Source organism: Mesoplodon mirus (genome assembly GCF_964341445.2).
Source record: "Mesoplodon mirus genome assembly, chromosome: 9".
Taxonomy (NCBI): domain Eukaryota; kingdom Metazoa; phylum Chordata; class Mammalia; order Artiodactyla; family Ziphiidae; genus Mesoplodon; species Mesoplodon mirus.
In genome coordinates, this window is record NC_138985.1 from 22,439,129 (window position 1) to 22,466,600 (window position 27,472).

At 38.4% G+C, this 27,472-nt stretch overlaps 1 protein-coding gene across 2 annotated transcripts in view; it reads left to right on the forward strand.

Annotated features, from left to right (window-relative positions):
• The first annotated feature begins 276 nt into the window (after positions 1-276).
• LOC309810667 (B-cell receptor-associated protein 29) overlaps positions 277-27,472 on the forward strand; it is a 42,153-nt gene continuing 14,957 nt past the window's right edge. The window contains exons 1-6 of one of the 2 annotated variants that reach the window (XM_082632842.1): positions 277-350; positions 804-910; positions 4,384-4,484; positions 10,025-10,175; positions 11,304-11,439; positions 16,373-16,481. In XM_082632842.1, the coding sequence (XP_082488968.1) occupies positions 819-910; positions 4,384-4,484; positions 10,025-10,175; positions 11,304-11,439; positions 16,373-16,481 (589 nt within the window). In that variant the 5' untranslated portion in view covers positions 277-350; positions 804-818. Of the gene's footprint in view, positions 351-384; positions 603-803; positions 911-4,383; positions 4,485-10,024; positions 10,176-11,303; positions 11,440-16,372; positions 16,482-27,472 lie in introns of those variants that run through there. The other variant, XM_082632843.1, reaches the window with a different exon arrangement.

Genomic DNA, 27,472 nt, shown 5'->3' on the forward strand with positions numbered 1-27,472 from the left:
GGACCCCAGCAAGCCCTTTCAGAACGTCGGTTAAGCTCACCCCTCCCATGCAAGCCACACTTCATTAGAAATGTTAAGTCGGCTCCCCAGAAGAAGTTGCACTTGGGAACCCCAAGCAGCGGATCGGACCCTCTAATCCACCATCAATTAGAAAACAATTATTGCTAAGCATCTTGTTAGCACGCCTGGCACGTCGCCTGGGACCGGCCCCCGAGACCGGAATTGGGAGACGGAGCATGTGGGACTGCGGGTGGGGGCGGGGCGCGCTCCCCTCCGCCCGCCGCGGCGTGTGACGTCCCACGCGTCGGCGGCCGCGGAGCAGCGCGGGGAGCCAGGCGTCCTCAGGCGGGGTAAGGCTGGGCGGGACGTCTTGGGGGCGGCGGGCCCCGAGGCGGCGTGGAGCGCGGGGTCGCGCCGCTCTCGCCGCGGTGGGACCGCGGGGTGGGCTCTGCCCCCCGACGCGTTCGCTGAGCGGGAGGGCCCCCGGGCGCGGACTTCAGCAGAGGCTGGCGTTAGGCTGCTGACGCCGCGAAGCTGGACGGAAAGCACGTCCGCGGTGCCGCTCAGGCCGCCTGGCCCGTTCCGCACGGCTCGCTGGGGAGGTGCAGACGCCGGCCTCCGGGCCCACCCTCGACCCACTCCCTCCCCTCCCCCAACTCCCCGCCCCGGGTCTCTGCCGGGCGCCGCCCGTTGAGGGGAACGACTGATCCCATAAACCTCCTGGCCGGAAACCTCGCGCCCCGGGGGCCTTTCCTGAAACTGAATTTTCTTGGAAAGGGTGAAATAAGTGTTTCTCTATTTAGGTGTGAAGGGAAAAAATGACACTTCAATGGACGGCAGTTGCAACTTTTCTTTACGCTGAAATAGGACTCATTTTAATCTTCTGTCTACCTTTTATTCCTCCTCAGAGGTAGGAAACCTCCCAAGCGTTACAATAGTAAATATATGATGTGCTCTTTAGACGGTTTAGTGTGTTAACGGAAAAAGTTTTCTTAAGATTAAAAAGGTTTCAGTGCTGTTTATATAAAAGGCTCTGTTTAGAAATAAATTCACAGGGGCTTCCCGGGGCTTCCCTGGTGGCGCAGTGGTTGAGAGTCCGCCTGCCGGTGCAGGGGACCATGGGTTCGTGCCCCGGTCTGGGAAGATCCCACACATACCGTGGAGCGGCTGGGCCCGTGAGCCACGGCCGCTGAGCCTGCGCGTCCGGAGCCTGTGCTCCACAAGGGGAGAGGCCACAGCGGTGAGAGGCCTGCGTACCGCAAAAAAAAAAAGAAATAAACTCACAAACCAATTAGGTAATATATGATGACCATATTAAAATATCACATTACATAAAACTTTATTATATGTACAAATAACTTTTCCACCTCCCTTCTATAGGAAGGGCCTCGGCTTTTCGGTTCTTTTGATTGCAGATGTAATAAAGCAGTGGTCATACTTTTGTCACCTGTCTTGTCGTTAGCTTTTACCTTCGTTTTATTGCCCTGAATTACAGCAGTGAACTTAAATAAAAGTAAATGCATAAATGCTGTTTACAGCACAGCATGATGCAGAAATGTTTCAGTGGGGCAGTGGAATGACCATTTGGAAACTTAAGCCAATAAATGATTCTTAGTTTTGGCCTTACATAATTCATTAGTGTTCATTTAATGGCAATTTTACCACTTTCTCCCCACACAGAATTAATATATATTAAACGTACTAAATATGAAAGGTATCAGAACCATACATTAGCATTAGTTCCTTAGTAAAGGACCTTCGAAGGTCTTTCAGTACTATTTCGATCGAAGCCTTGGCTCACTTTACCCCTGTAATAACCCACTTATTAGGAGTTCAGTTTTACCTCGGGACTGGATAGTGAATGATAAAATACACCTGTATAAAAATGTTGCAAGACATTTGTTCACATAAAAGAAAATAAATGAGATCTTAGAGATAACCCACTGAAACTTAGTAAGATTCCTCTACTGGAAGAGACTTAAGAAAGTTTTTATCTTGACTCAGGGTCCGGTAGTCTTCCACAACTTTTAGCTTGCTTCTTACCTACCTGGATTTCTACTCACTTCTGTTTTTGTCTATCAGCTGTACCATCACTGTTTTCTTTCTTACAAAAGGAAAAATTGAATTGTTATGTAGGAAGGGGCCTTTGAGATGATTTTATTCAACCCATTCATTCTATGGGAAAGTGGCCTGACTGAGGTCATCTAGCTGATCTGTGGCAAATTCTGGACTGGAGTCTGCCTTTCAGTCTAGTGCTTTTTCTGTTCCATCACCCTATCTCTTATCCTGTTGATTTTGTTTCAAATCCTTACTAATACCCTGTTAAGCTTTTTGGTAATACTTGCAACAGTAGAATCCTATATTCAAGAGAAAGATGTTATTTATAAACATCTGACTTAAAAATAAGGCTTAAGAATTTGCAAAAAACTTTTCTTTGTCAGTTGATCTCTTCTCCATCAAAATCGTGCATAAATTATGGATTTTTTTCCTGCCAAATATAATTTTTTCCTATCCTGATCAAGTATCTATTTGTTAGATTTGTGTATATGTACATACATTATATAAATATATCCTCATGGACAAATATACATAAGAAAAATATGGTATATATGCACACAGATAATTTACAATATGTCCTTAACGTGTGTATCCACATCTTTTTTTACCTTTCATACGTGTAACCACCATACTCTTCAAGGAAAAGTCTTCAGTCTTCATTTAATTTGACTGTCTACTTTTTTCTCACACACCCACTGGTTAAAGACACATCTCAGAGATCAGACTGCCTGGGTTTATATCCCAACTCTGCAAGTTACTGTGTGCTCCTGGGCAATTTATTTACCATCTCTGGCCAGTTTCCTCATCTGTAAAATGGAGGTAATACTAGTATCCACCTCATATGATGGTTGTGGAGATTAAATGAGCTAAAACATGTACAAGTGTTTAGAAGGGAAGTCTGGTAAGGACTCTATATAGTAGCTATTATTAGCGTTTCCTTGAATGGAGCCTTATTATAAACTGCTCATTGTTGCCTGTAGGGGGTCTCTTTTGTGTTCCCTTTTATACTGTCAATTTACTTGAAATGTGAATTTACATTTGGACCTAGATCAGGGTATTGCCACTTATGTTCTCTTTCTTAAAATACAAATCTTTGTAATGTAAAATTTGAATAGCATCCTTGGACGGAAGCATAGAGGCAAAAGAAACTGCATTGGTATCAATCTCTGTCTCCCCCAAACTTAAGGTTATTAGAGTTGTTTTCAAAGCATAATAAAGTAGACCTTTTTTTTTTAAGTTGTAAGAATTTGAAATTTACTTAAGTGCTTATTACCTTTATATGTCTCCTTTGGACTCAGTTAATGTGTTACTCATTTAAAATGCTCTTGTGCAAAGTTTGTTCCCCTTTCAGTTGCGTGATGGATTACTTTGTCACTCTTTGCCATTTATAATCCATGCTTTCTTACCTCTGTGTCTTTGCTTATACTGTTCATTCCATCTAGACTATTTCATTTTTTTTAAATTTCACTTTCTCTATGTTCAAATATTGATCTGGGTGGTAATTACATGGGTATATACACACATAAAAGTCCATCAAGCTATACATATATTATATATACACATATATAAATTTTTATATATATATATTTTGTTTGTTTGTTTGTTTTGTTTTGTTTTGGGCCATGCTGCGCTGCTTGTGGGATCTTAGTTCCCCAACCAGGAATTGAACCCGGGCCCTCAGCAGTGAAAGCTCAGAGTCCTAACCACTGGACCGCCAGGGAATTCCCTTTCACGCTACATATTTAAGATTTTTGCTCTTTACTGTGTATGTGTAATACCTCAATGATTTTTTAAATTTCCTTATGGTAAAGGAGAAACTTTTTTACTTGGAGTAGATGTTGAAAGTGCATGTATTTTTTTTCATTATAAAAATAAATAGTGCAGAGTCGGACCTCTTACTCCTGAAATGTTGTTAATTGTTAGAACAATAGATCTTTGTTATTTCTGAGTTACTATCCTGATTAGGGAAATGATATAAAGTGATAACTTCTATTAGCAATTTAACATTTTACTGTAAGAATTCCTTTTTAAGGTTTTGATCATGTATATTTACTTTAAAAGTTATTTTTACTTTAGAATATTTAAGCCACCAGACAGAAGATAATCAAATGCCAGATTATTATTAAATTTGAGAGGTTGTTCTTTATTTCATGAGACATTCTTATTGATAAGAATTGGTAATTCTCTGGTATGACATAAAAAATTAAATTTCTATAATTCTTTTCACTTGCTGCACAATTACCAAAATGTTAATTCAGTATTTAGGAAGTATCTCAAAATGTCCCTTTGATTTTTTACAACTGACGTAATTATATTGCTTTACAGATGGCAGAAGATTTTTTCATTTAGCGTCTGGGGTAAAATTGCAACTTTCTGGAACAAGGCTTTCCTTACTATTATAGTCCTATTGATTGTTCTGTTTCTAGGTAAGTATTAGATTCCTCCTTTGACTAAGCTTAACTCTAGTTTTTATATTATTATTAATGTATTCATTGATTTTTAATTAATTAAGTTGGTGTTGCCATTACTATACAGTTGAATTTATATTACATAGTATATTGATAGTGTGTGGAGTAGATAACTGATATATCGATAAATAGTTGATAGACAGTACTGTTATATACGCACAAGCATAAATTGCAGCAGAGTGCAGTGCTTCTTAATCTCTTTTCTGTTGTTTTAAGATTTCAATGCAGTGATGCATAGCCTAGTTTTCAGAGTTACCAGTTATACAGTCATTTGTTATTTTGGTGTCCTAGGCACCCAGGGGCTTAGCTCTTAGGGAGGCAAACAGGAATAGAATCACTAGGACCTCAAAAAGAGTTTTAGATGCAGGCTGTGAATCTTGATTGGATCCTGGTTGAAAAACAGCAACAGCACAGATATTTAAGGACTACTGACTGCAAAAATTTGAACATGGACTGGTTGTTAGATAATGTTAGGGAATTTCTGTTAACTTTAGTTGTGATAACAATTTTATTATTATAAAGCAGAAGTCAGTAACCTGTAGCCCGCAGACCAAATGCCTATTTTTGTAAATAAAGTTATATTAGAATATAACCCTGCCCATTTGTTTATGTACTGTCTATGCATGAACACCTGCAGAGTGGAGTAGTTGAAACAGAAACGGTGTGGCCTAAAACATTCACTGTTTGCCTTTAGAGAAAAAGTTTACCAACACCTGTTACATAGGAGTATGTCCTTACGCTTAGGAGTTGCATGCTGAAATATTTAGAAGTGTCATGATAGTTGCAACTTACTTTCAAATGGTTAAAAAAAAACAAGTAAAGCAAATGTGGCAAAATGTTCATTGTTGAATCTAGATAGTGGAATATGGATGTTTATTGTACTAGTTTTTCAGCATGTTTGACATTTTCATGATAACCAGTACCTTAGAAATTAGAAATCAGAAGTAGACTTATTTTTTGGAGTGGAAAAGAATAACTTTATTGCTTTGCCAGGCAAAGAGGGCCACAGTGCGCTAATGCCCTCAAAACTGTGTGTCCTGACCTGGAGGGGGTAGTGAGGAGTTTTATAGTAATGGTTCAAAGAGGGCATGATCAGCTCGTGGACGTTCTTCTGACTGGTTGGCAGTGAGGTAATCAGGAGTCAGCATCATCAACGTTCCGGTTCCAACCGGTCTGGGGTCTATGTGCTTGTGGGCAGCATGCAGTTAACTTCTTCCACTTGGTTGGGGTTTCGGTGTCTCAAAAACGTGCAGATTTTTCCATCCTTTCCCCTTTTGATTGTAGGTCTTTCAGTAGGAGACACTGATGAGCAAAATATCTGTCTCTTGATGCCAGGGTGATTCAGCTTCTTGCCGTGGGTGCTGATCATGTCCCTTGGTGGTAGACCTCCTTTATATTTGCCCGGATGCTGGTGGAGGTATTGTGACGTCCAGACAAGACTTTTCTCTAAAAGTAGACCTTTAAGGTTCTTATCAAACTGGAAATTCCATGAATCGAAATAGTTACCATGTGTTTTTAGAAGGCGTAGCCGAGCTCAGAGAGATTGAGTAACTTGTCTGAGGTCACCCAGCTACTTCTTGGCACTTCCGTTTTTGATACCCATTGCAGAGTGTGTTTTCCCTCAGAATTCCCTCAGAGTTGTGTTGTGGGTTAGGCAGGTTTTACAGGGGCCATAACCACCACGTGTGCCACTGTCTTATGAGAAAATGTTTCTCACATTCCATATTACCAACCTCTGGGGTGGAATCCTCTTTATAAACCAGAATTAACTGGTGTGAGAAGGTATGAGTAGGTAATTATATCAGGGTATGAATGGGTTTATGCCTCATTTCAAAATGTATTTGTCTCATGGTAAGTTATTAATGTTACTGATTGAATCTCCAGCCATAGAAGAAATAACACCAAGCGAGTAAAAAGCAATAAGGAAAACAGGTACCAACTTTGCCACCAGCTAACTAAATGACCTTCGGAATGGCATTTCATCTCTCTGAGTTTGGTTTATCCATTTGCAAAATAAAGGGAGAGAGGAAATAATCCCTGCAGCTCTTGCTAGCTCTAGAAGTGTATTGTGACCTTCCAACTCTAAAATTATCACAAGAATTTCTACTGAAAACTGCCACACATCCATATAAGGAAGGGGAACTTTAGCCAAGCTTCTTTTGGTTACATATATCAGAAATGAACTTCAGCTCACTTGAGCAAGAAAGGGGAACTTAAAGTAAAATACAGGGTTGCTCCACAGCAGCCCAGGGAAGGAAGGAAGCCAAACTCCTAGGAACTGAAGTGTCCTTCTCGTGTCCCTGCACTTCTCACTGGGTCTACTTCACATCTCTACAGGCTCTGATACTCTATTCCCACGTCAGAAAATAGGTACCATACAGCTGCCAAGTTTTGCCAATTCAGCGATATGCAAGGATTAATTAGCCATTTCCTTTTTTTTTTTTTGTCCGTGCTGCACAGCAAGGCATGTGGGATCTTAGTTACCCTACCAGGGATGGAACCCACGCCCCCTGCATTAGAAGTGCAGAGTCTTAACCACTGGACCGCCAGGGAAATCCCTAACTAGCCATTTCTGAATCCCAATTCCAATTCTAAGGGAAAAAGTCTGATCAGCTACCACCAGGTATCCAATCCTCATCTGAGAAGCTATGGCCAGGGGCAGGGTCACAGAGCAGAATCACGACTGCTGGCTGGAGCCTGCATCTGTGGGCAGAGGGAGTAATTAATTCCCAGAGAGTAGGAACATCATGGATGGTTAATGCAGGAGCTTTAACCATGGATGGTAAAGACAGGCAGATAGGAACCTATCCGTGAAGCCTCAGTGTTTCTGTCTCAGGACAGGGGGATAACACGTACTTCACTGAAGTGTCGGAAGGATAAAATGCAGTTACATATGTAAAGTACATGGTCCAGTGTTCTCGTCCACTAGAACAACACTGGTGTAAGTAATGTAAACCCAGTAGGTTTGAATTACTCAAGCTTAATTCATCTATTATTTTGGAATTTTTTTTCTTGTTGGTCTAATAAGGTAATTATTACAAAGTGTTAATATTCCTAGAGCCAATACTAACTGAAAAGTGTGTGTGCACCTGTGTGTGTTTTAGCACGTTGGAACAGGCAGAAAGGAAGTAGGAAACCCAGGAGAATATGTTTAGTGTCAGCACAAATGCATCTTGGGAATTTGAAAGCTTCCACAAGTGATCCAGAAAAAGACTCTGTGTGCCTTATAGAAAATTGACTTTGTCACACCCTCCCCTTATTGTTGCCCCCATCCCACTTTTGATACATGTTCTCTTCATTATTATGCAAGCAATTCATTCTACAAATGGGTTTGTATGACTATTTACATTTATTCTCTGATAGTGCTTAATCTTTAGCATTTCTGCATAATGGATCCAGGAGTATTATTCCTGTTTAATTGCCAATGAGTAATGATCTTCACAGTATTATGAATTATTTTTATGAGTTATGTTTGTTTTACTTTTACTTCTTTTGTAGTGATTGGCATGCTCTTACTATATTGAGGCAATCTGAGAAATAACTAAGCCATGAAAAACAATGAAATCTTGCCAGTTGTGTCAACATGAATGGACCTTGGGGCATTATGCTAAGTGAAATAACTCAGACAGAGAAAGACAAATACTGTATGAACTCACTCATATGTGGAACTTTAAAAAAATAAAATCAAGCTCATAGATGCAGAGAACAGATTGGTGGTTGTCAGGGGTGGGTGGTGGGCAAAAGGGGTAAAGGGAGTCAAAAGATACAAGCTTCCAGTTATAAAATAAATAAGTCATGGAGATGTAATGTACAGCATGGTGGCTACTGTTAGTAATACTATATTGCATATTTGAAAATTGCTAAGAGACAAGAAAAAAAATTCTGTAACTGTGTATGATGATGGATGTTAACTAGACTTGTAGTGTTTTACAATATATACAAACATCGAATCTTTTTTTTAATTAGCAAATTAGGAATAGAAGGAAACTTCATCATTCTGATGAAGAACATCTACAAAAACCTAGAGCTAGCGTCATCCTTAGTCAGTTGTTGAAAGTTAGCCCCATAATATTGGGAACAAAGCAAGGATATTCACTTTCACTATTTTTATTCAATTAAGTAATAGATTCTCTAACCAGGATAATAATGTCAAGAAAAACTAGAAAGCATAAAGATTGCAAATTAAAAAGTAAAACAGTCATTTGCAGATGACATGATTGTTTATTTAGAAAATCCTAAAGTATCTACAAGAAAGTTACTGTGTCAAAGAAATATAGTGGCATCACAAAGTACAAGGTCGATATACAGAAATGAAGTGTATTTCTATGCTATAATCAATAATTCAAAAATGAAATTTTTTGAAAATTCCTTTTACAAATACACCAAGAAACCTTACCAAAAAACTTTATAAAAAGATGTACAAGATCGCAACACAGAAAGCTACAGAAACGTTGCTGGAAGAAATTAAAGAAAATGGAAAATAAAAATATCAATTGGAAAACTCACTATCATTGCAATGAAATAGCACTTCATACCCACTAGGATGGTTATAATCAAAAAGACAGAAAATAACAAGTGTTGGTGAAGATGTGGAGAAATTGGAACCATCATACTCTGCTTGTTGGAATGTAAACTGGTACAGCTGCTTTGGAAAACAGTTTGGCAGTTCCTCAAAAAGTTAAACATAGAGTTACCATATGATCCAATAATTCCACTCCTAGGTATATACCAAGAGAAATGAAAACTTATGTCAGTACAAGAACTTGTACATGAATGTTCATGGCAGCATTATTCTTAATAGCCAAAAAGTGGAGAAAATCCAAATCATCTCATGAATGGATAAACCAAATGTGGTGTATCTGTACAATAGAATATTTTTCAGTCATAAAAACTAACAAAGTGGACTTCTCTGGTGGCACAGTGGTTAAGAATCCGCCTGCCAGCACAGGGGACACAGGTTCGAGCCCTGGCCTGGGAAGATCCACATGCCGCGGAGCAACTAAGCCCGTGAGCCACAACTACTGAGCCCACGTGCCACAACACCGAAGCCCACTTCCTAGAGCCCATGCTCTGCAACAAGAGAAGCCACCGCAATGAGAAGCCTGTGCACTGCAACAAAGAGTAGCCCTCGCTCGCCCCAACTAGAGAAAGCCTGTGCGCAGCAACAAAGACCCAACGCAGCCAAAAAAAAAAAAAAAAAAAGTAAAGGATAATAGTTTGCCACGTAGCTAGAGATTAGACAGTGCAGTGATGGTAAGTCCTAGATGACTAATAAAAAAGCAAAATACTGTTAACATTCAAAGTTTACCAGTATCCATTTACTGATCATCTGTTTGGAGCATGGCACCCTCCCATGTATTGTAGAGGAAAGACAAAAAGAGAGCCCTAGCTAAAGTCCACTATCTAACAGGTCAGTTGTGCTAAAACTGCTTCCCGTTTTAATAATAACCTTACATTCTTAAAAGCCAAAAGTAATATTCCCTCTTTTTCTCTGATAGATGCTGTGAGAGAAGTAAGAAAATATTCCTCAACTCATGCCATTGAAAGGAGCTCAGCCAGCAGACCTGCTGCCTATGAACATACACAGATGAAACTTTTTAGGTCTCAAAGAAATCTTTACATTACTGGATTTTCATTATTTTTCTGGCTGTAAGTTTTTTAAAAAGCACAATTTAAAAACATGATTTGTGTTTCTCTTTCTCATTTTTTCTACCTATACTATAGATTTTTTTTCTGTACTATTTCGCATACTAACATCTTCATGAAAGAACTCAGATGACAGATCCAAATAACAAATAATAATCGTGGCTTGTAGGTTCTTTAGACGCATAACGCCCTGCATGATCTGGCGCCTGCTGCTCTGACGTGTACACCACGTTCCAACCACACGGCCCTTCGCTGCTCATTGATTCATCCATTCTTGCAACAAATATTTATTGAGTTCCTCTTTTGTACCCAGCTCCTTCCTGCTTCAGCATCTTCCCACCAGCTTTCCCTTCCCACCAATTTTCCCTTCCCTTTCCCTTTATCCTTCCCTCTCTCTCTGGCTAATTTCTACTTTAGCCCCTTTCTCAGGAAAGCTGAGACCTCTGGCCATCATTCCCCCAAAGTAGGAAGGTCTTCGGTTGTACACTCCCATAGAATGTGTAATATATATACTCTTCTTTCAAGTGTCATTCGTGGTTGTAATTAAATACTGTTTTAATTCTTGCCTTCCCAAGTAGAACCTAAACTCTGAGAGCAGGGCCTCTGTCTTGTTTCCTGCTATGTCCCCAGTGCGTGGCACAGTGTTTAACACTTAGCAGTTCCTGAGGAAATATCTGCTGAATGAATAAATGAAGATAACGATTACTACTAACAAAGGAAGTTACCTATAAGTAGAAGTGAATGAGCAGTTTTTAGGTTTGGCCAGCCTCACAAAATGCTCTTTAAATTTTGAGCTGAGGGGGGAAGAACGCTTACTGGCCCTGCCACACTGTCTGGAATTCTGTTTCTGCTCGTCCTGGGCAAAGGCCTCTACAGAGAAAATAAGTAAATTAATAAGTACCACTGAACCTGCATTCCAAATGCTAATCTTCTAACGAAGATTCCAAAGAAATGAGACACAGGCTTGTTTTGACTGGAAGACTTGAATTAAAAATATATCTTCCTTCCGTAAACGTCACCTCCCTCCACCACGCCCACACCTGAAGGGGAGTCACTGGAAAATTATTACTTAAAGTCACAGTTCCTGCTGATTAGTTGCACACTACTCTGACATTTTTTTCATTTTCTTAGAGTGTTGAGACGTCTGGTTACCCTTATTACTCAGCTGGCAAAAGAGCTGTCAAACAAAGGAGTACTTAAAGTTCAAGCAGAAAATACTAACCAGGCTGCCAAAAAATTCATGGAAGAGAATGAAAGACTAAAACGGGTATTTAAATTTTCTTCTTAAAAACTGGTGTAAGGGGCTTCCCTGGTGGCGCAGTGGTTGAGAGTCCGCCTGCCGATGCAGGGGACACGGGTTCGTGCCCCGGTCCGGGAAGATCCCACATGCCGCGGAGCGGCTGGGCCCGTGAGCCATGGCCGCTGAGCCTGTGCGTCCGGAGCCTGTGCTCCGCAACGGGAGAGGCCACAACAGTGAGAGGCCCGCGTACCGCAAAAAAAAAAAAAAAAAAAAAAACTGGTGTAAGTGTTGCTGGTATTCCCAAGTGGTGGTTTATTATATTTCAGCATCAAAAAGAGCATTTTCATAGTATATAAGCAGAAAATGACCATAAATAACAATATTCTACAAAATGATTGCTTCAGAAGTATTTTATTATCTTTAAATTTGTGTGTTCTCACACTTTCCCTCCATAGTAGATTAATGCCATTGGACCTACTTCCTATGATTCAAGGAGAAAACAGTATTCTGGGAATATGAATTTTAATTCCTTCATTACCATTAATTTTACTTTATAACCTAAAGCAAGTTTTAATAAGTCTCTATTATGTTTCCATTTCCCTTTCAGTTGAATTCCTGTTGTTTTTTTTTGGTGTGGTTTTCTTTGTTGTTATTGTTGTTTTCTTTAAACGATGATTATGTAGGAAGCAGACGAAAATAGTTGATATAGATTGATGACTGCATATAATATTTTCAATCTCTAATTTGGTTATGCTGCTGATAATTCTTCTTTGACAACCCTATGCTGTCTTTCCCTGGCTACTCAGGGAGAGTGTAAATGAGATACTGATGTTTTCCATGTTAAGTAAAAAGAAGAACGAGTGGAAAAATGGAAGATACAAAATTACATGGGGTATTTTTTTTCTTAGGTTTAAAATTTAGGAGTCAGATCTCATAGCTTGAGTGTTTTCAGTTCATTTTAAGCCCCATAAGTTTTCCTAACTCTGCTTCTTAGAAAAAAAATAAATCAGTGGAACCTTCAGAAGTGAAACAAATTTTCTTGAAGAAAGAATTCCTAGTATAATGCAATAAGATTATTTCCCTGTTATAAATTAATGAATTACAGTCAATTATATATTACATCAAATTATATTTATGTAAAAAGTATTGTGATCCTAAATTCTAAAGCCCAGCCTCTTACAGAAAGAACTGTGTCACCTTTCATCAATGCTAAATGAGTTAGCTGTTACATAGTACAATATAAAGCTTTCTAAAACCTATGAAATAAGTCAAAACTCATTGCAAAAAAAAATTTTTGATACTACAGTGTCATGGTCACCTATTCAGAAACCCATGTTTTACTTATGATGTCTACCTTATTTTTACTACAAAAACAGGATTCAAAAATGTTTCTTTGGGTAGATTATAACCAGCATCTTTTAAGGAAACTTTTAGAGAATAAGCACCAGTTTATATTTTTACTTCGTTTTGTTCTGTTTTGAAAAAGCATTGATCCACAGATGTCATGTAACTTTCCCTTTGTCATAAATATAGGTCTGGGAAATCAAGCTGTCAGTATTTCTGTACTCAGAAGCAAGCAATATACGTCACTGGAGTGTTTCAGCAGCACAATCAGCCTTATTTGCTTCATTTTCTATCCTTTGATCTCATTTCATAATGGTAAAAACAAAACAAAACCCTCAAGGCTTTTATTAATATATGGTGGCTAAACTCAAAAGCACCCAGCCAGTATTTGTAGACTTACCATGTACCTATCTTGATTTACCATACCCATCATGTTAGAGTAGTGAGTTGTAGCTACTAATAGAACACTGCTTTTTTCCTCTTATTCTTGAACTCCAAGAAAATGGAAAGTGTTTTTGTAGTTTTGGTACTATGATTTTCTCATATACACTATAATTAATGTACTTAAATTAGTCTTGTCCTTCAGAAAAAGCACATTCCTTAAAACATTTCTTTTGGGATTGTTTTCAGAACCAGTTACTAACTTGCAAAGAAATTTATTTCATGATTACTGATTCTTTGATCCACCACAGTTTCTCCCTTTTTTTGTTCTCCTCTCCTTCGGTTCCATGCTGTCCTGGTTCCCTGCTTCTGCCTATCTGGTCCAGTCAGTGGCCCTAGATCATAAGTGCATAGATATACTGGGCTAAAGCCAGTACACAGTGGGGAGAAAGTCTGCAAGCTGGATAAAAATACTGTCAGGGCCCAAAGCGTAACTGATTAACCATAGGTCAGAATGTCCAAGATGACTTCTATTTCAAGATACTTCATGTAGGTTTCGAAATACCAGCTGAGGAAGGATAAAATTGCTGAAACATCTCTTTGTTCTCTATCAGAGATACATTATCTAGTGGAAAGTGCATTACGCTGAAGTCCAAAAGACTTGGGTGCCAGTCCCAAATCTACCGGTAATTAGCCTTGTGACCTGGGGCAAGTCACCTCATTTGTTCTGGGCCTCAAGTTTATAACTAATAGCTAACATTGTTCACATGCTTCACAGTAAGGTATTAACTCTTCCAGTTGTTGCAACAATGCTATGAGGTTGGTGCTGTTAATATTTGCATTATATAGATGAAGAAATGGAGGCACAGAAAGGTTAAGCGACTTGCCCCCCAAGATCATTCCACTAATGAGAGACAGACCTAAGGATTGAATCCAAGCAGGCTGCCTCTAAAATCCACACTCTTAACCACATTGTTCTGTGCCCTTCAATCGTATGCTAACCTATGAAAGGACTTGCAGATGGTGCCTGGGACGCATTTCTGTTATGATATTCAGTTAATGAAATGAAATAATTATGAAAGACCAATTAACTTTTAATTTAACTGCTTTAGTATAACAACAGGGACAGAGCTTTACTTCGTACTTGTTTTCTTCCCAGCCACTTACCAAGGTGGGATAAGGTGGGTGGGACAGTGAACATGTGTATTATTGTAGCTGGTAGCTATTGAATTTCAGATTCCAGGGCTCTTGGTCTTTCTCCAGCATCAAGTTACACAAAATAAAGTCAAACAAGTTGACAGGTGCAGTAATGAAAGCTTATTTACAAGACTGACACCAAATCCAACTTTTCCAAGTCAGTGGCAATAATAATTCAAGCAGGCAGGGTAAACATTCCTGTAACTCAGTCGTTCTCTTCCAATTTGGGTAATCACTGGAGGCTGTGTTAACTGAATTCAGTGAAGTAACAGCTAAGATTGTTTTGAACTTGAAATGGTCAACAAACTGGTAGAGATTTGGAGGGTTTTTTTCCTAGTTTCTGCTCTTTAAAAAAAAATTTTTTTTTAATTTTGGAGATACGAGGCTCCTTCGGTTTTAGTAGGTACTTCAGTCCTTTATCTCCTAAAAAAATTTCTTGGAATTATACAATATATTCATTCGAGCTTTAATTCCTCCTTTGGATCTGCCTATCTCTGTTATAACACGGTAGTATTGTATTCGATCGTGTGCTGCAGTATCTATGCTCTAGTCTCATCCTTTCCACTAGACTGAAGTTACCTGAGAGCAGAGACCATGCTTCTCTTACACTTTTACTCCTTATAGTACATTAGTACATAGCACTGTAAAATATTTGCATGTAGTAGTAGCCGTGCTCAGTAGAACTTTGTTTTGCTTGTTTAATATATCAGCTTACATTAGAAAAGGAGTCACCCTGCAGTAGAAATTCTTTACTTTGTCAGTCTGTTTTAAATTGTCCTGAGTTAACTTTTTTACCTGACTACGGAACCTTTCCATATCAAATTGCTGCCTTGTACTTGGTCAAATAACTCATGCCTGTATATACATGTTCTGTATTTCAAACATTAATCTAATTTGCCTTTCTTGGTAACTTAACATCTTACAATTTCTTTTTGATAAGTTAACTTCTTCATCCTATTAACGATGATTTCCATCCAGACATATAGATGATGAAATTTTTACCCCATGATGTTTTTATTTTAGTCAAATATTTTACTATTCAGATCTTAATTTTTCTTGCCTAGAAAACATAAGCTACAAACATAAACATTTTAAAAGCCAGAATAGATTTGAAAATATAAAGAACATTGTAAAGGATTAACCGAATAAAAGTAATTTGGAGACTGTTCAATGAAAATTAGGTAGAATTGTCCAGGTGAAGAGATGGCCCTGTTATTCTCCACTTACCCATCTCTATCCTGACACCATTATATTCTTCTCTTATGAATTCGTCTATATAGAACTAGTCTGAGTAGACAGCTCTGCAATTGGAACATAATGGCTTTCCAAGTAGTACTGTCCCCAGAACTTTTTTTTCCTTAGAGTAACATCACGCACTTAAGGAAAAGACATTGTTTATCTAAATATCTTTGAAAATACAATTTTTTTTTGGCTGCGTTGGGTCTTCGTTGCTGCGCGTGGGCTTTTCTCTAGTTGCAGTGAGAGGGGGCTACCCTTCATTGCGGTGCACAGGCTTCTCATTGCGGTGGCTTCTTCTGTGGCAGTGCACGGGCTCTAGGCGCGCAGGCTTCAGTAGTTGTGCCACGTGGGCCCCAGAGTGCACGGGCTTCAGTAGTTGTGGCTCGCAGGCTCTAGAGCACAGGCTCAGTAGTTGTGGCACACGGGCTTAGTTGCTCCGCAGCATGTGGGATCTTCCTGGACCAGGGATCAAACCCGGGTCCCCTGCATTGGCAGGCAGATTCTTAACCACTGCGCCACCAGGGAAGTCCCTGAAAATATAATTTTAATTGTAGCCCAACCAGAAACTCTTGTTATTTTCATTTCAGAGATTTCAATCATAGAAGAAATTTTGTGTGTGTTTGCCAAATATCAAGTTTCTGCTAACAGAAGTTTACATTATAAAAAAGTATAAAATACTGAAAAGGACAAAGACTAAAATAAAGACGAATAATGTAAAATACATTGCTCATCTCTTTTCCTGAAAGAATGGCTATTGCAATCTAATGTTACTTCTTTCTATAACTCTCTTTTCTGATAGCTCTTGAAAAACCATGGCAAGGAAGAAGAACACATTTTGGAAGCGGAAAATAAAAAACTAGCAGAAGATAAGGAAAAACTGAAAACTGAATTAAAGCAGGCTTCAAATGGTAACGTTGTATGCATGCACAAAAGTAGGAAAAGTATTGTGATATTTTATGCTGTTACACTTCACTGTTTTTCCTAAAACAAAACTCATGGCTAAATGTTCTTCTGGCTAAAATACCAGGAGTGACCTATTTATAAATTCCTGCTCAAATACGGAGATAAAACACTGTTTCAGCCAAGAGAAACATGCTCTGTTATACATACAAACATGTAGGTGTTTCAGATCTGTGTTGTAAATACAGATGTTCCTCCCTTAGCAAAAGAGCTATGTTCCTGAAAAGTTGCTTGTAAACACGTTTGGAAATGAATCACATTTTTCCGTCATAGTATATTGCTTCTTTGAAAGAAGCAATGACAGGGGGATTGCTTATTATTATTATTGATCTTATTTATTATTATTTATCTTATCTTATGATTAATCTTATAATTATTATTATTATTATTGATCTTCTTATTTTGGTTATAAGAAAATACGTTGCTTATCTCAAGCCCTAATATTTTCTACCTGCCAGATATAAGGAAAATGTTCCTTGAAAGAGATGGATAGGGATAGAATAAGCCACAGTCTAGGATGCCAGCTGAGAGCTTGAATGTCTCATTCCAAAACACATTGCAACGAGGACTTGGGGTAGGGCATCCCAACTCCATTTTCCTGAAGGCAGCTATTTCTTCTACATTTTTTGTTTTTTGAAAAATAGCTCTGTTAGTATTTTCTTCTTCTTGGACAACAAATTATTATTGCCTGTAGCTGCATAGCACAGAAAAGTCCCAAGTCCTGTGTCATCCCAGGAAACTCTGAATAAAAGTTTATGGTTTGACCGCTGAGCAACATTCCTGCATATGACATAGTCTTTGATGTTGTCCAGATACTGGGGAACCTCTCAGTCAGAGTCAAGATAATAACCAATGCATAGACCTTCTCCAATTTCAGATCTCTTCCACTGCTTTGTGTTGGGAATAACTTGGAGAACGTTCAGTGACTGAATCAAAGACCTACTTTATGCCATTTGTAAGTTTAGTTTTTTTAAAATAGACCTCAGTATAATAAAAGTTTCTGTATGATAACTTGCTGTTTGATTATCTATGGGCATTGTTTGTGTAGAGTTGAGTTCATCAAGATGTATTTGAGGGCCTTCCCTGGTGGTGCAGTGGTTAAGAATCCTCCTGCCAGTGCAGGGGACATGGGTTCTAGCCCCAGTCCAAGAGGATCCCACATGCCGCGGAGCAACTAAGCCCGTGTGCCACAACTACTGAGCCTGCTCTCCAGAGCCCCCAAGCCACAACTACTGAAGTTCGCGTGCCAAGAGAAGCCACCGTAATGAGAAGCCCGTGCACCGCAACAAAGAGTAGCCCCCGCTCAACACAACTAGAGAAAGCCTGCGCGCAGCAACAAAGACCCAACACAGCCAAAAATAAATAAATAAACCTATTAAAAAACAAGTATTTGAATTTGAGATGGAAAGCCTGAAGATAAAAGCTAATTCTGTTTCAAAAAAAATCTGTAGGATATTTCATATATGATATAAACTATATAGTTACTCTCCTACTTCTTATTTAAAGTAAAAGAAGAAACAATCATTTAGAGGCAGTAAGGTAAAAAATAAGTTACTCTTCTAGACAAGGTGGTAGACGATGTGATAGGTATAGTATAGCTCAAAATTCTAAATCTTCTCATAGTTGGTGTACTGTTGGCTTTTCTGCAATTCCAGACAATTTGGAACATGATCATGAAGTTTTAACATTTGTATGAAAATAAATTTAGTAATCAGACATTTCAAGTGAGAAATAGTGTTCTTTTTTTACCCAGCACAAAATATTGGTGCTAATCCTTCTGAAGAATGCAAGGGACTATTTCCAAAATACCTTTAATTAGTTTAAAAAATTATTTTAAATTTCTGCTTTCTTTTTTTCATATTTGCCAAGGATCCTTTCCCTTATGTTGTAAGGAGAGTAGGACAGAAATAAAAAGACAGACAAGAATAGGTTGTGTGCCATGCTACACCTCTCCTAACCCTGGCCAGCTTAGTCTTTTCTCCCTTTGCCTTTTAAAAATTCCAACTCTGAGATATTTTGAGCTTTAACCTCACAAGTCTGATATATAACTCTAAACTCGGGGCTATTTTGAGTAATATAAAGAAACTCAATATTTCTTTAACAGACAATTCATATGTTTGGAGAAAATGAACTCTTTGATAATGCAGGCATTTTGTTTATGATCTGATAACAAGAGATGCCAAGCTTCTGTGTTTGAAGTGTAGACTATAAAACTGCTTTCAAAGTGAATCAATGTTGAGGTAAAAGCAGACTTTTACCTGTTTGAGTATGTCCTGTTTGGTTCCTGCAAGGTGTGTAGTATTTTATGAACACATTTTATTTTAGATAACATTGTAACTGACCTTGAGAAGATCAAAGTTCCATTTCTAAAGGAGGTATAACCCTGGCTATGTTCTCTTGACCTATACCAATCAAATTCATTAAGACAAGAACTAAGAAATAAATTAGTAGTACAAGATTTGGATGAATTCAGCAGCACAATGCTTTGTACATAGTACCATTCAAATATATTCATAGATTTCTAAAAATTTAGGGTATTAAGGCTGACAGTGCTTAAGAAATGTTTTAGCAAGTTCTTTTATATTTGAAAACTGAGTAGAAAGGCAGTGTGGTTTGTTTCTCAATAGAGGTAGAGTATTTTCCATATGTATGGTCTTACCTTTAGTGTTTCTTTAATCTAAGTGAAGCATTTTCTCCAAATATATTAGGAGAAGTAAAGCATAAATACAAAATGTCTGTTTAAACTGATTCAATCCAAATTGGAAAAGTGCTATTCTGAAGGCAGGTATTAAGAGCACTCACTCTATCAGTAGTGCCAAAATCTCAATCAGTTTTTAACCACCAGCTTAGATTTTTGACCAGTTAGTAAATTACCTGTGCTTCAGTGCAGTAATATGACCCTAGTGAGCCAAACGAGAGCGTGCATGTCCCCAAGCACCCAATTTACACTCATGACTAACTTAGTCAGGTGTAAGGACCTGATCTGTCATTTTTAATGATTTGTTTAATGGTAACTCTGATGTCCCAGTGTGTGGAGTAATTGGGAAAGGGCAGTGCCATGAAAAATGAGACCTTAGGCTCTAAAGAATTTACAAAGTTCACAAGCCCTCATAATAAAAATAGACCTTGTATGTAGTGGAAAACCTTCTGATATCCAAGGAGACTGACTTTGAAAGACTCTTCCAGGAGAGCTTTCCAGTATTTATTCTTAATACTTTCCCAGTGTTTATTCTTTTTTTTAAATTAATTTCTTAAATTTATTTATCTTATTTACTTATTTTTTATTTTTGGCTGCGTTGGGTCATTGTTACTGCGCACAGGCTTTCTCTAGTGGCGGCGAGCGGGGGCTACTATTTGTTGCAGTATGCGGGCTTTTCATTACTGTAGCTTCTCTTTGTTGCAGAGCATGGGCTCTAGGTGCGGGGGCTTCAGTAGTTGCAGCACACGGGCTCAGTGGTTGTGGCTCGCGGGCTCTAGAGCGCAGGCTCAGTAGTTGTGGCACATGGGCTTAGTTGCTCTGCGGCATGTGGGATCTTCCTGGACCAGGGCTCAAACCCATGTGCCCTGCATTGGCAGGCGGATTCTTAACCACTGCGAGGCAATACATACCATTCATACATTGCTTGCATCCAGGTGGTGGTAAAAGTGGATACAGTTTTGAAAGTGATCGAGTTGCATGTGGACATGTCGCTTCCTCATTCCTTTAGGAGCAGTAGTATACCCATAACGTGGTACATTGAAAGTTATCAGGGCTGCCATTCTAATAGTAGAGGTTGAGTAGTAGTGTATTTCTCCTACATAAAGGGAAAAGAAAAAGAAGAAAATACAAAAAAGTGATTGAGGCAAATTCCTTGACCCTGCCCTTATTCTTTCTTCCTTCCTTGCCTTCCTTTTCTTCCTTCCTTTCTTTTTCTTTCTTTCTATCAGCAATTTTTTAGGAACTATTCATATAACTTACTCATTGTAAGATCATTTAACATGGAGCATAATTAAAACTGTCCTTAAAGAGCATACCTATTGAGGGACTTCCCTGGCAGTCCAGTGGTTAAGACTCTGCTTCCAGTGCAGGAGATGTGGGTTCCATCCCTTGTCAGGGAACTAAGATACCACAGGTCACACTGTGCAGCCAAAAAATAAAAAATAAAAAGCATACCTGTTGAGGATAAAGCAAATTTTTATTTTATTTATTTTTCTTCCAGTTTTATTGAAATATAGTTGACATATGGCACTGTATAAGTTTAAGGTGTGCAGAGTAATAACTTGATTTACATGCATCATGAAGCAATTATCACAATAAGTTTAGTGAACATCCTTCATCTCATACAGATACAAAATTAAAGAATAGAAAATAATTTTTTTTCTTGTGATGAGGACTCTTAGGATTTCCTCTCTTAACAACTTTCATGTATGACGTACACCAGTGTTAATTCTGTTTATCATGTTGTATATTACATCCCTAGTACTTATCTTATAACTGGAAGTTGGTACCTTTTGACTGCCTTCACCCAATTCCCACCCCCACCTCTGGTAACCACAAATCTGGTCTCTTTTTTATGAGTGTTTGTTTTTGAAGTATAATTGACCTACAACACTATGTTAGTTCCTTTGACACAACATAGTGATTTGCTGTTTCTATACATTTCAAACTGATCACCATGATAAGTCTAGTCAAGTCTAGTTACCGTAAGTCACCATACAAAGATATTACATATTTACTGACTGTATTCCCCACACTGTACATTTCATACCTGTGACTCATTTATTTTGCAACTGGAAATCTGTACTTCTTAATCTCCTCACCTATTTCTTTCTTCCCCTTACCTCCCCTCCCCTCTGGCAAACACCTGTTTGTTCTCTCTATATATAAAACTCTGTTTATGTTTTGTTATGGTTGTTAATTTTTTTTAATTCCACGTATAAGTGAAATAATACAGTATTGCTCTTTCTCTGTCTGACTTATCTCACTTAGCATAACATTGATCCCTTCTAGGTCCATCCATGTTGTCACAAATGGCAAGATTCCATTCTTTTTTATGGCTGATTAATGTTCCATTGTGTGTGTGTCTGCATGTGTGCACGCACGTGTGTTTGTGTGTGCGTGTGTATTACATCTTTTTTATCCATTTATCTTTTGATGGGCAGTTAGGTTGCTTCCATGTCTTGGCTATTGTAAATAATGCTTCAGTGAACACAAGGGTGCATGTATCTTTTGTTCTCTAATTAGTGTTTTAGTTTTCTTTGGATAAATACCCAGGAGTGGTATTGCTGGAGATAAAGCAAATTTTAAATGCTATCTAAATGAAGTATATACAAACAGAACAGAAACTGATTGTAAAGGCCCATTCTGTGTTCCTAAGTATTGGCAGCGTATAACAGGGACCTTAGATTTGGACCAGGAAATGGAATCTTCTAATCCTATTTAAACTTCTCCCTTACCAAATAGAAGGTTTATTTTTTTCCACTCTCAACTAGTTTATTCAACTCTGTTCCTGGATAAATGCTTCTCTGTCACTGTGGCTTACCTTGAAAAGAACTAGCATTCTAGCATTTCCTTTTACAGACCAACCTCACTACCCTTAAAGATGTTCAGGTTTTTTTAAAAAATCATCATTAATGCCAGTAATAAACAAATCATACTAACATAGGGACCAGGGAGTGAAAATAGTTGAAGTGCTTTACAAGAGAAATTGAAGATCAAGATAAGAGAGAAAATTACAAGGGAATTACTATTCTGTATGTCAGTAACCCTAAATTCCTTCTTCTTGAGTTCCTTACAAAGGAACTATTTGAGCCATCTATCTATCGAAAAATAAATTCTCAAAGTCCAAACTAAGCATATCTTACAGTTGCAAATTCTTGTGAGTGTAAATTCAACTATCTTTAACTTGCAGTTATAATCAAAGCCACCATCTTATTTTAAATTCTGCAATGCTTTAAAAATTTTGGTAGTTTTAGTCATATTATGTTTTTTGTTTTATGACCTTTTAATGATTTTCTGTGCTTTGAATAAGAAAAAACATGTATTTTCTCCTCTGTTTACTTATCTGGAAGTTTCTGCTTCTTTAACATCTCCTTCCCTTCCTTTGTTAGCTGAAAATAAAAGTCCATATTTTAAAAGAATAGCATAGTTGATTTGAAGGATGTGGCAATAGACTATATGTAATTAATAGTATATCAGTTATTTAAAGCAAATAAAATATATGACCCACCATTTTAGTCAGGGTTTAGCTCTTAGGTTGGTTTTTTATTTTTAAATGAAAGATATATTGCCATTTATTAGTTTATATTATCTCCAAATGCAGTTGATGTTACTGTCAAACCAGAAGAAGGAGGCTTTCTTGCTGTGAATGCTTTCCTTGCACTAATATGTCATGGTGATATTTTCTCCTGCTGTTCCCTATTACATTCCTATTTAGTTGTGATGTTTTCCTTTTTGTGAGCTTCCTATCTGTTTGCAGGCCCTATATAAAGTAAACTATTTAAGTGTCATCCAGTGACCAGGAGGAATAGCTACAGGGAAGATAGTAACTGAAGACAGAAATTCAAGGCTACCTTTCATAGCATTGACAATACCAGCAAGCATGACTGATGCTACCTGAGGAAAAGCTTTTATTAGGTCTACAGAGGGGCATTAAAGCAAGAGAAAACAGTCTCTTCCCTGAAGAGCTTTATAACCCAGATGGATGGATCCAGCATATATACATAAAGTGACTACAATTTATTTCTTCCCCTGTGTGATGCGTGAGTCAGTTTACTAAAAAACATAGAGTGGAGAGTGCTAAATGCATACTGAATAACAGAATGTTCCAGGTGATAAGAATATAATCAAGCATAGTTCTCCAAGTATGTTGATGGACATATAGATTGGATCAGCTTGTATCAGGTTTATGTTTACTGCCAAGTGCAGTACAGAACTTAAACTGGACACCTCTGCTCTAAAAACACTTTTGAAATGGATGGAAAACAATCAGCTAGGAAAATGAGCTGGAAAATTAAAGAAGGAAAAACCTTTTCTTCGTAAAACTAAATCTCATTGCAGCATCCACTGTCTGTATAGCCTTTGTTCTTTCGATAAGCAAAATTGGAAGGGATAAAATGGGGAACTTCTTAGGAGGTTTCTTAAAGTTTCCAGTATAATTTGGATCCTCCTCTCCTCTCATGCTCTGATACTTTAATTTATAGTTCTTTTCAGTAAATTTATAATCTAAGAGAAAAGTGGTAAGACTTAGAAGTGTGTTTTAGGAGAAGGATCAGAAAACTATGGCCCATGAGCCAAATCTAACCTGCTGCCTTGATGTTAGAAATTAAATTTTATTAGAACAAAGCCATGCTCATTTGTTTACATATTTTCTGTGGCTGTGGAGTTAAGTAAACTGGACAGAGTCTGCATGGCATAGAAAGCTGAAAATAAGGGAGTTCCCTGGCAGTCCAGTGGTTAAAACTCCGAGCTTTCACTGCGGAGGGCCCAGGTTCAGTCCCTGGTTGGGGAACTGAGATCCCACAAGCCGAGTGGTGCGGTCAGAGAATAAAAAGAAAGCTAAAAATATTTACAGTCTGGCCCTTTACAGGAGTAGTTTACTGACCCCTATTAAGGATGTTCAAATAAGGAAGAATACCTTTTTCAGTATAAATAATGGTGTTGAAGAGATTGGTTTCTGCTTAATATTGTTAGAAAATTTGCTGTGCACTTAAGTGCTGGTTGAATGAATGTTGATCAAATAATTTAAGAAATTATATATGCTTATATATAGTGAAACTAGTTCTTTGTGTACAGTCAAAGTAAACTGACTCCTTCAATTCTCGTATATGATGGTTTGTAAATTCTTCTAGATTCCACGTGTTGCTTCTGCTTACACACGAACTTGCTTTATAAAGCATATCCTTTTCAAAGCAGTTTGTATAAAGCTATACCTACACAGTACTTTGCCTAAAACGTACACCCTGATTTTTAAGTGCAAAGCCAGCATATTAATATAATTTGTAATTATTCTTTGCTAAGTCACAGAGCCAAAATTCTTTTCTTAAATACATTACTTAGCAACCCAGCTAAGATTAATGAAGGAAATCTTCATGCATTTATTGGTGTTTCATTCGCTAATAGCATAACAGTGGGGTTGATTTTATTTATTAAATTATAAAGCCTGCTCGTCAGTTCCTTGGCCCCGAGTCCCAGTAATCCTTATAAGTATCAGCATGCCTCACATCCCTGTCTTTTCTAAAACCCAAAAGCACTTCACCCATAAACCTCATTCATGTTCATAGTCCCCCAGAGGGTAGGGGCAGGCACCAATATACCTAGCGATAGGTAGAGAAATTAAGACACACACAAAAAATCATTCATTTCCCCTTTGTTCGTGTGACAAATAGAGCTGTAATTGGTTTCATGCATTCATGTTTACTCTTTAGTATAATTGTTTGGGCAGCTTTCTTTCCATTCCTTCTAAAGCATGTCCCTGCCATTAGTTTGGCTTCTTCACTTTGCCACTAGAGTGGCAACACCAGAGATCTGATTATGCTTCTTCACTTCTTAAAACTCTGTATTGGTTCCTGTGACCTTTATAGCTCTTCAGGATGGCACACGTGGTCTTCTGCGATCTGCCCCCCAGCGTCGTCTCTGGTTTTGCCTGCCCCACCCTTGTCCAGTCTACATGTTGTACCCCTACTCTATTACGTATGGGAGCTGGTAGTTCTCCTAACAGTGGTGTTCCATCACCCTTCCCCTTTGCCCAGGACCGCAGGTCTGTCTGCCTCTACTGCGCTCTTCCTTCGCACCCTGCCAGCTTGTGCTCATCCTTCAGCTCCAGCATCGCCGCCTCTAAGGAGCCTCCCTGAAACTCTCTCCCTTCAAGCTGGGTTGAGTGGCTTCCATCTGGACCTCCATAGTTCTGCATGGATACTAACTTAATAGTGTACTCTGTAGAAATCACTTTTCATTTGTTTATCTTTCTCACTAGATTGTAAGTGCTGTGAAGGCAAGGGCCACATCTAAGTCAACTGTTGGTCCCCAGCACATACTTAGTGTTCTAGGCCTGTTATCTAATAGATATGAATAAATCTCACCCCCAAACACTGGTTCATCATAATTAGGCCCTTGCAAACTACTTACCTCCTTCTTCTTCCTCCCCTCTTCCTCCCCCCTCCCCGCTTCCTCCTCTACTTCCCTCCTCTCTCGAGGAACCGAGCTCTGGTGATAGTCAGGTATCCATCACTTGGTACCCGCACCCAAGCATCTCAGCATTGCTGAAGGAACTAACTTCTTATTTTAAATAAATGGTCACTGCATTCAGATGGTCCCTCAGCACTGTGACAGTCCTACTGAACTTCTCTAAAATCTTCACTTTTTCACTCTCCAGAACTACTTTAGATCTTCTCATCTCACTTCTAAATTCTAAATCCACCCTACTTCGTTGGGCACAAAGAATTAATCAAAAAAGTCATCTTCTCACCACCAAAACTACTGTCCTCCCTCAGCTGGGCTCAAACTCTACCTGTTTTGGGGTTACTGTGGATTAAGTTTCAATCCCTCTTCTGCTTTGGCTCCCAGCCCCACTATCCTTCTCAAGGATTCTGTTTCTGCAATTACTTCCTCACTTCCTATCACCCTACAGACATGTTCTGGCATCTCCTGTCCCAAAACATAAAAACGAAAACTTCCTTTTGTCTCATATTCCTTCACTTACTGCCCCATTTCTCTGCTCTACTTCATAGCAATTTATTTTTTCCCTTTTAACTTTTTATTCAGACATAATAAATTCAAATCACAGGAGAGAAGCAAAAGTAATACCAAAAAAAATGCCCTGTACCCAAATGATAACACCTTACACTTGCCTTGTCCTTTTCTTTCTCTTCATATTTTCCTCTCACTTATTATTTTTATATTTTCCAAATGGTGATTTTCTAATTCTCTTATTCCTTCTCCATTTATTAGATGCCATTCTATTGTTAAAGGAGAAGCTTTCCCTTTTTCCCCCAGTTACTTATTGATTTGCTTGTGTAGTATATTCATTGCGTTATAATTCATTGTGAGCATTATATTTTATTGTTCAGATTGTCTCAGATTTGGCCAGTGGAAGTCTTTTCAAGCTGGGTCCCATATCATTTTGTCATGCCGCTATTCTGTAAGCACATACATTTTGGTATAACAAGATAGTCCAAGCTTATCTTGTACTTTTCCTCCTCTAGCCCTTGAATCAACCATTTCTCCAGTGAGCCTTTAGGTAGAGAATGGTATTTAGAAAATAACATCTAGAGCCTAGGTGTGCTCATTGCTACTGGGGTGTCATTACTTCTAGGTGCCCTTAGCAGACAGAACTGATTGTAGCTTAAATTTTACCACTTCAGAGAAACTTTTCCTGAGTACTCCATCTCATGTGGCTGCATGGTCATTCTTTATCACATTACCCTATTCTAACTTTCTTCATGACACTTGGCACTCACTGTTGGTTGGTTGGTTGGTTGCTTTATTGTGCATCTTCCTCTGACTAGAAAATGAGTATTACGAGCGCTAAGACCCTACCTATCTTTTCATCCTCAACACTTAGTAGAATGCCTGATGCCTAGTAGTCATTCCATACATTGTTGAATGGATAGATGGGTGGATGACTCCCTTGTCTTAGGGCAGTTTCACCTGTGTAACAGCTTCACCTTCTCTAGTCATGAACAGTAGGAATCTTTGGAGGGGCTCTTATGTTTCATGGACTCTGAGCAGTTAGAGACTGGGAAGAACATTTCCTTCTTCATATTCTTGAGGAAAACAGTAAAGATTTCTCATCGCTGTTAAGGAGCTTAAGTCTCACAGCCCTTCTGTATTTGCTGTGCAAATTGACCCTAATGTAGATTTCATAAAAACTGTTTTTATGAACACTAACTTTAAATATTTTTAAGATATTTATAATCATATTGCCCCTCAACCCTCCTCTTAAGTAACTTAAACCTCTTA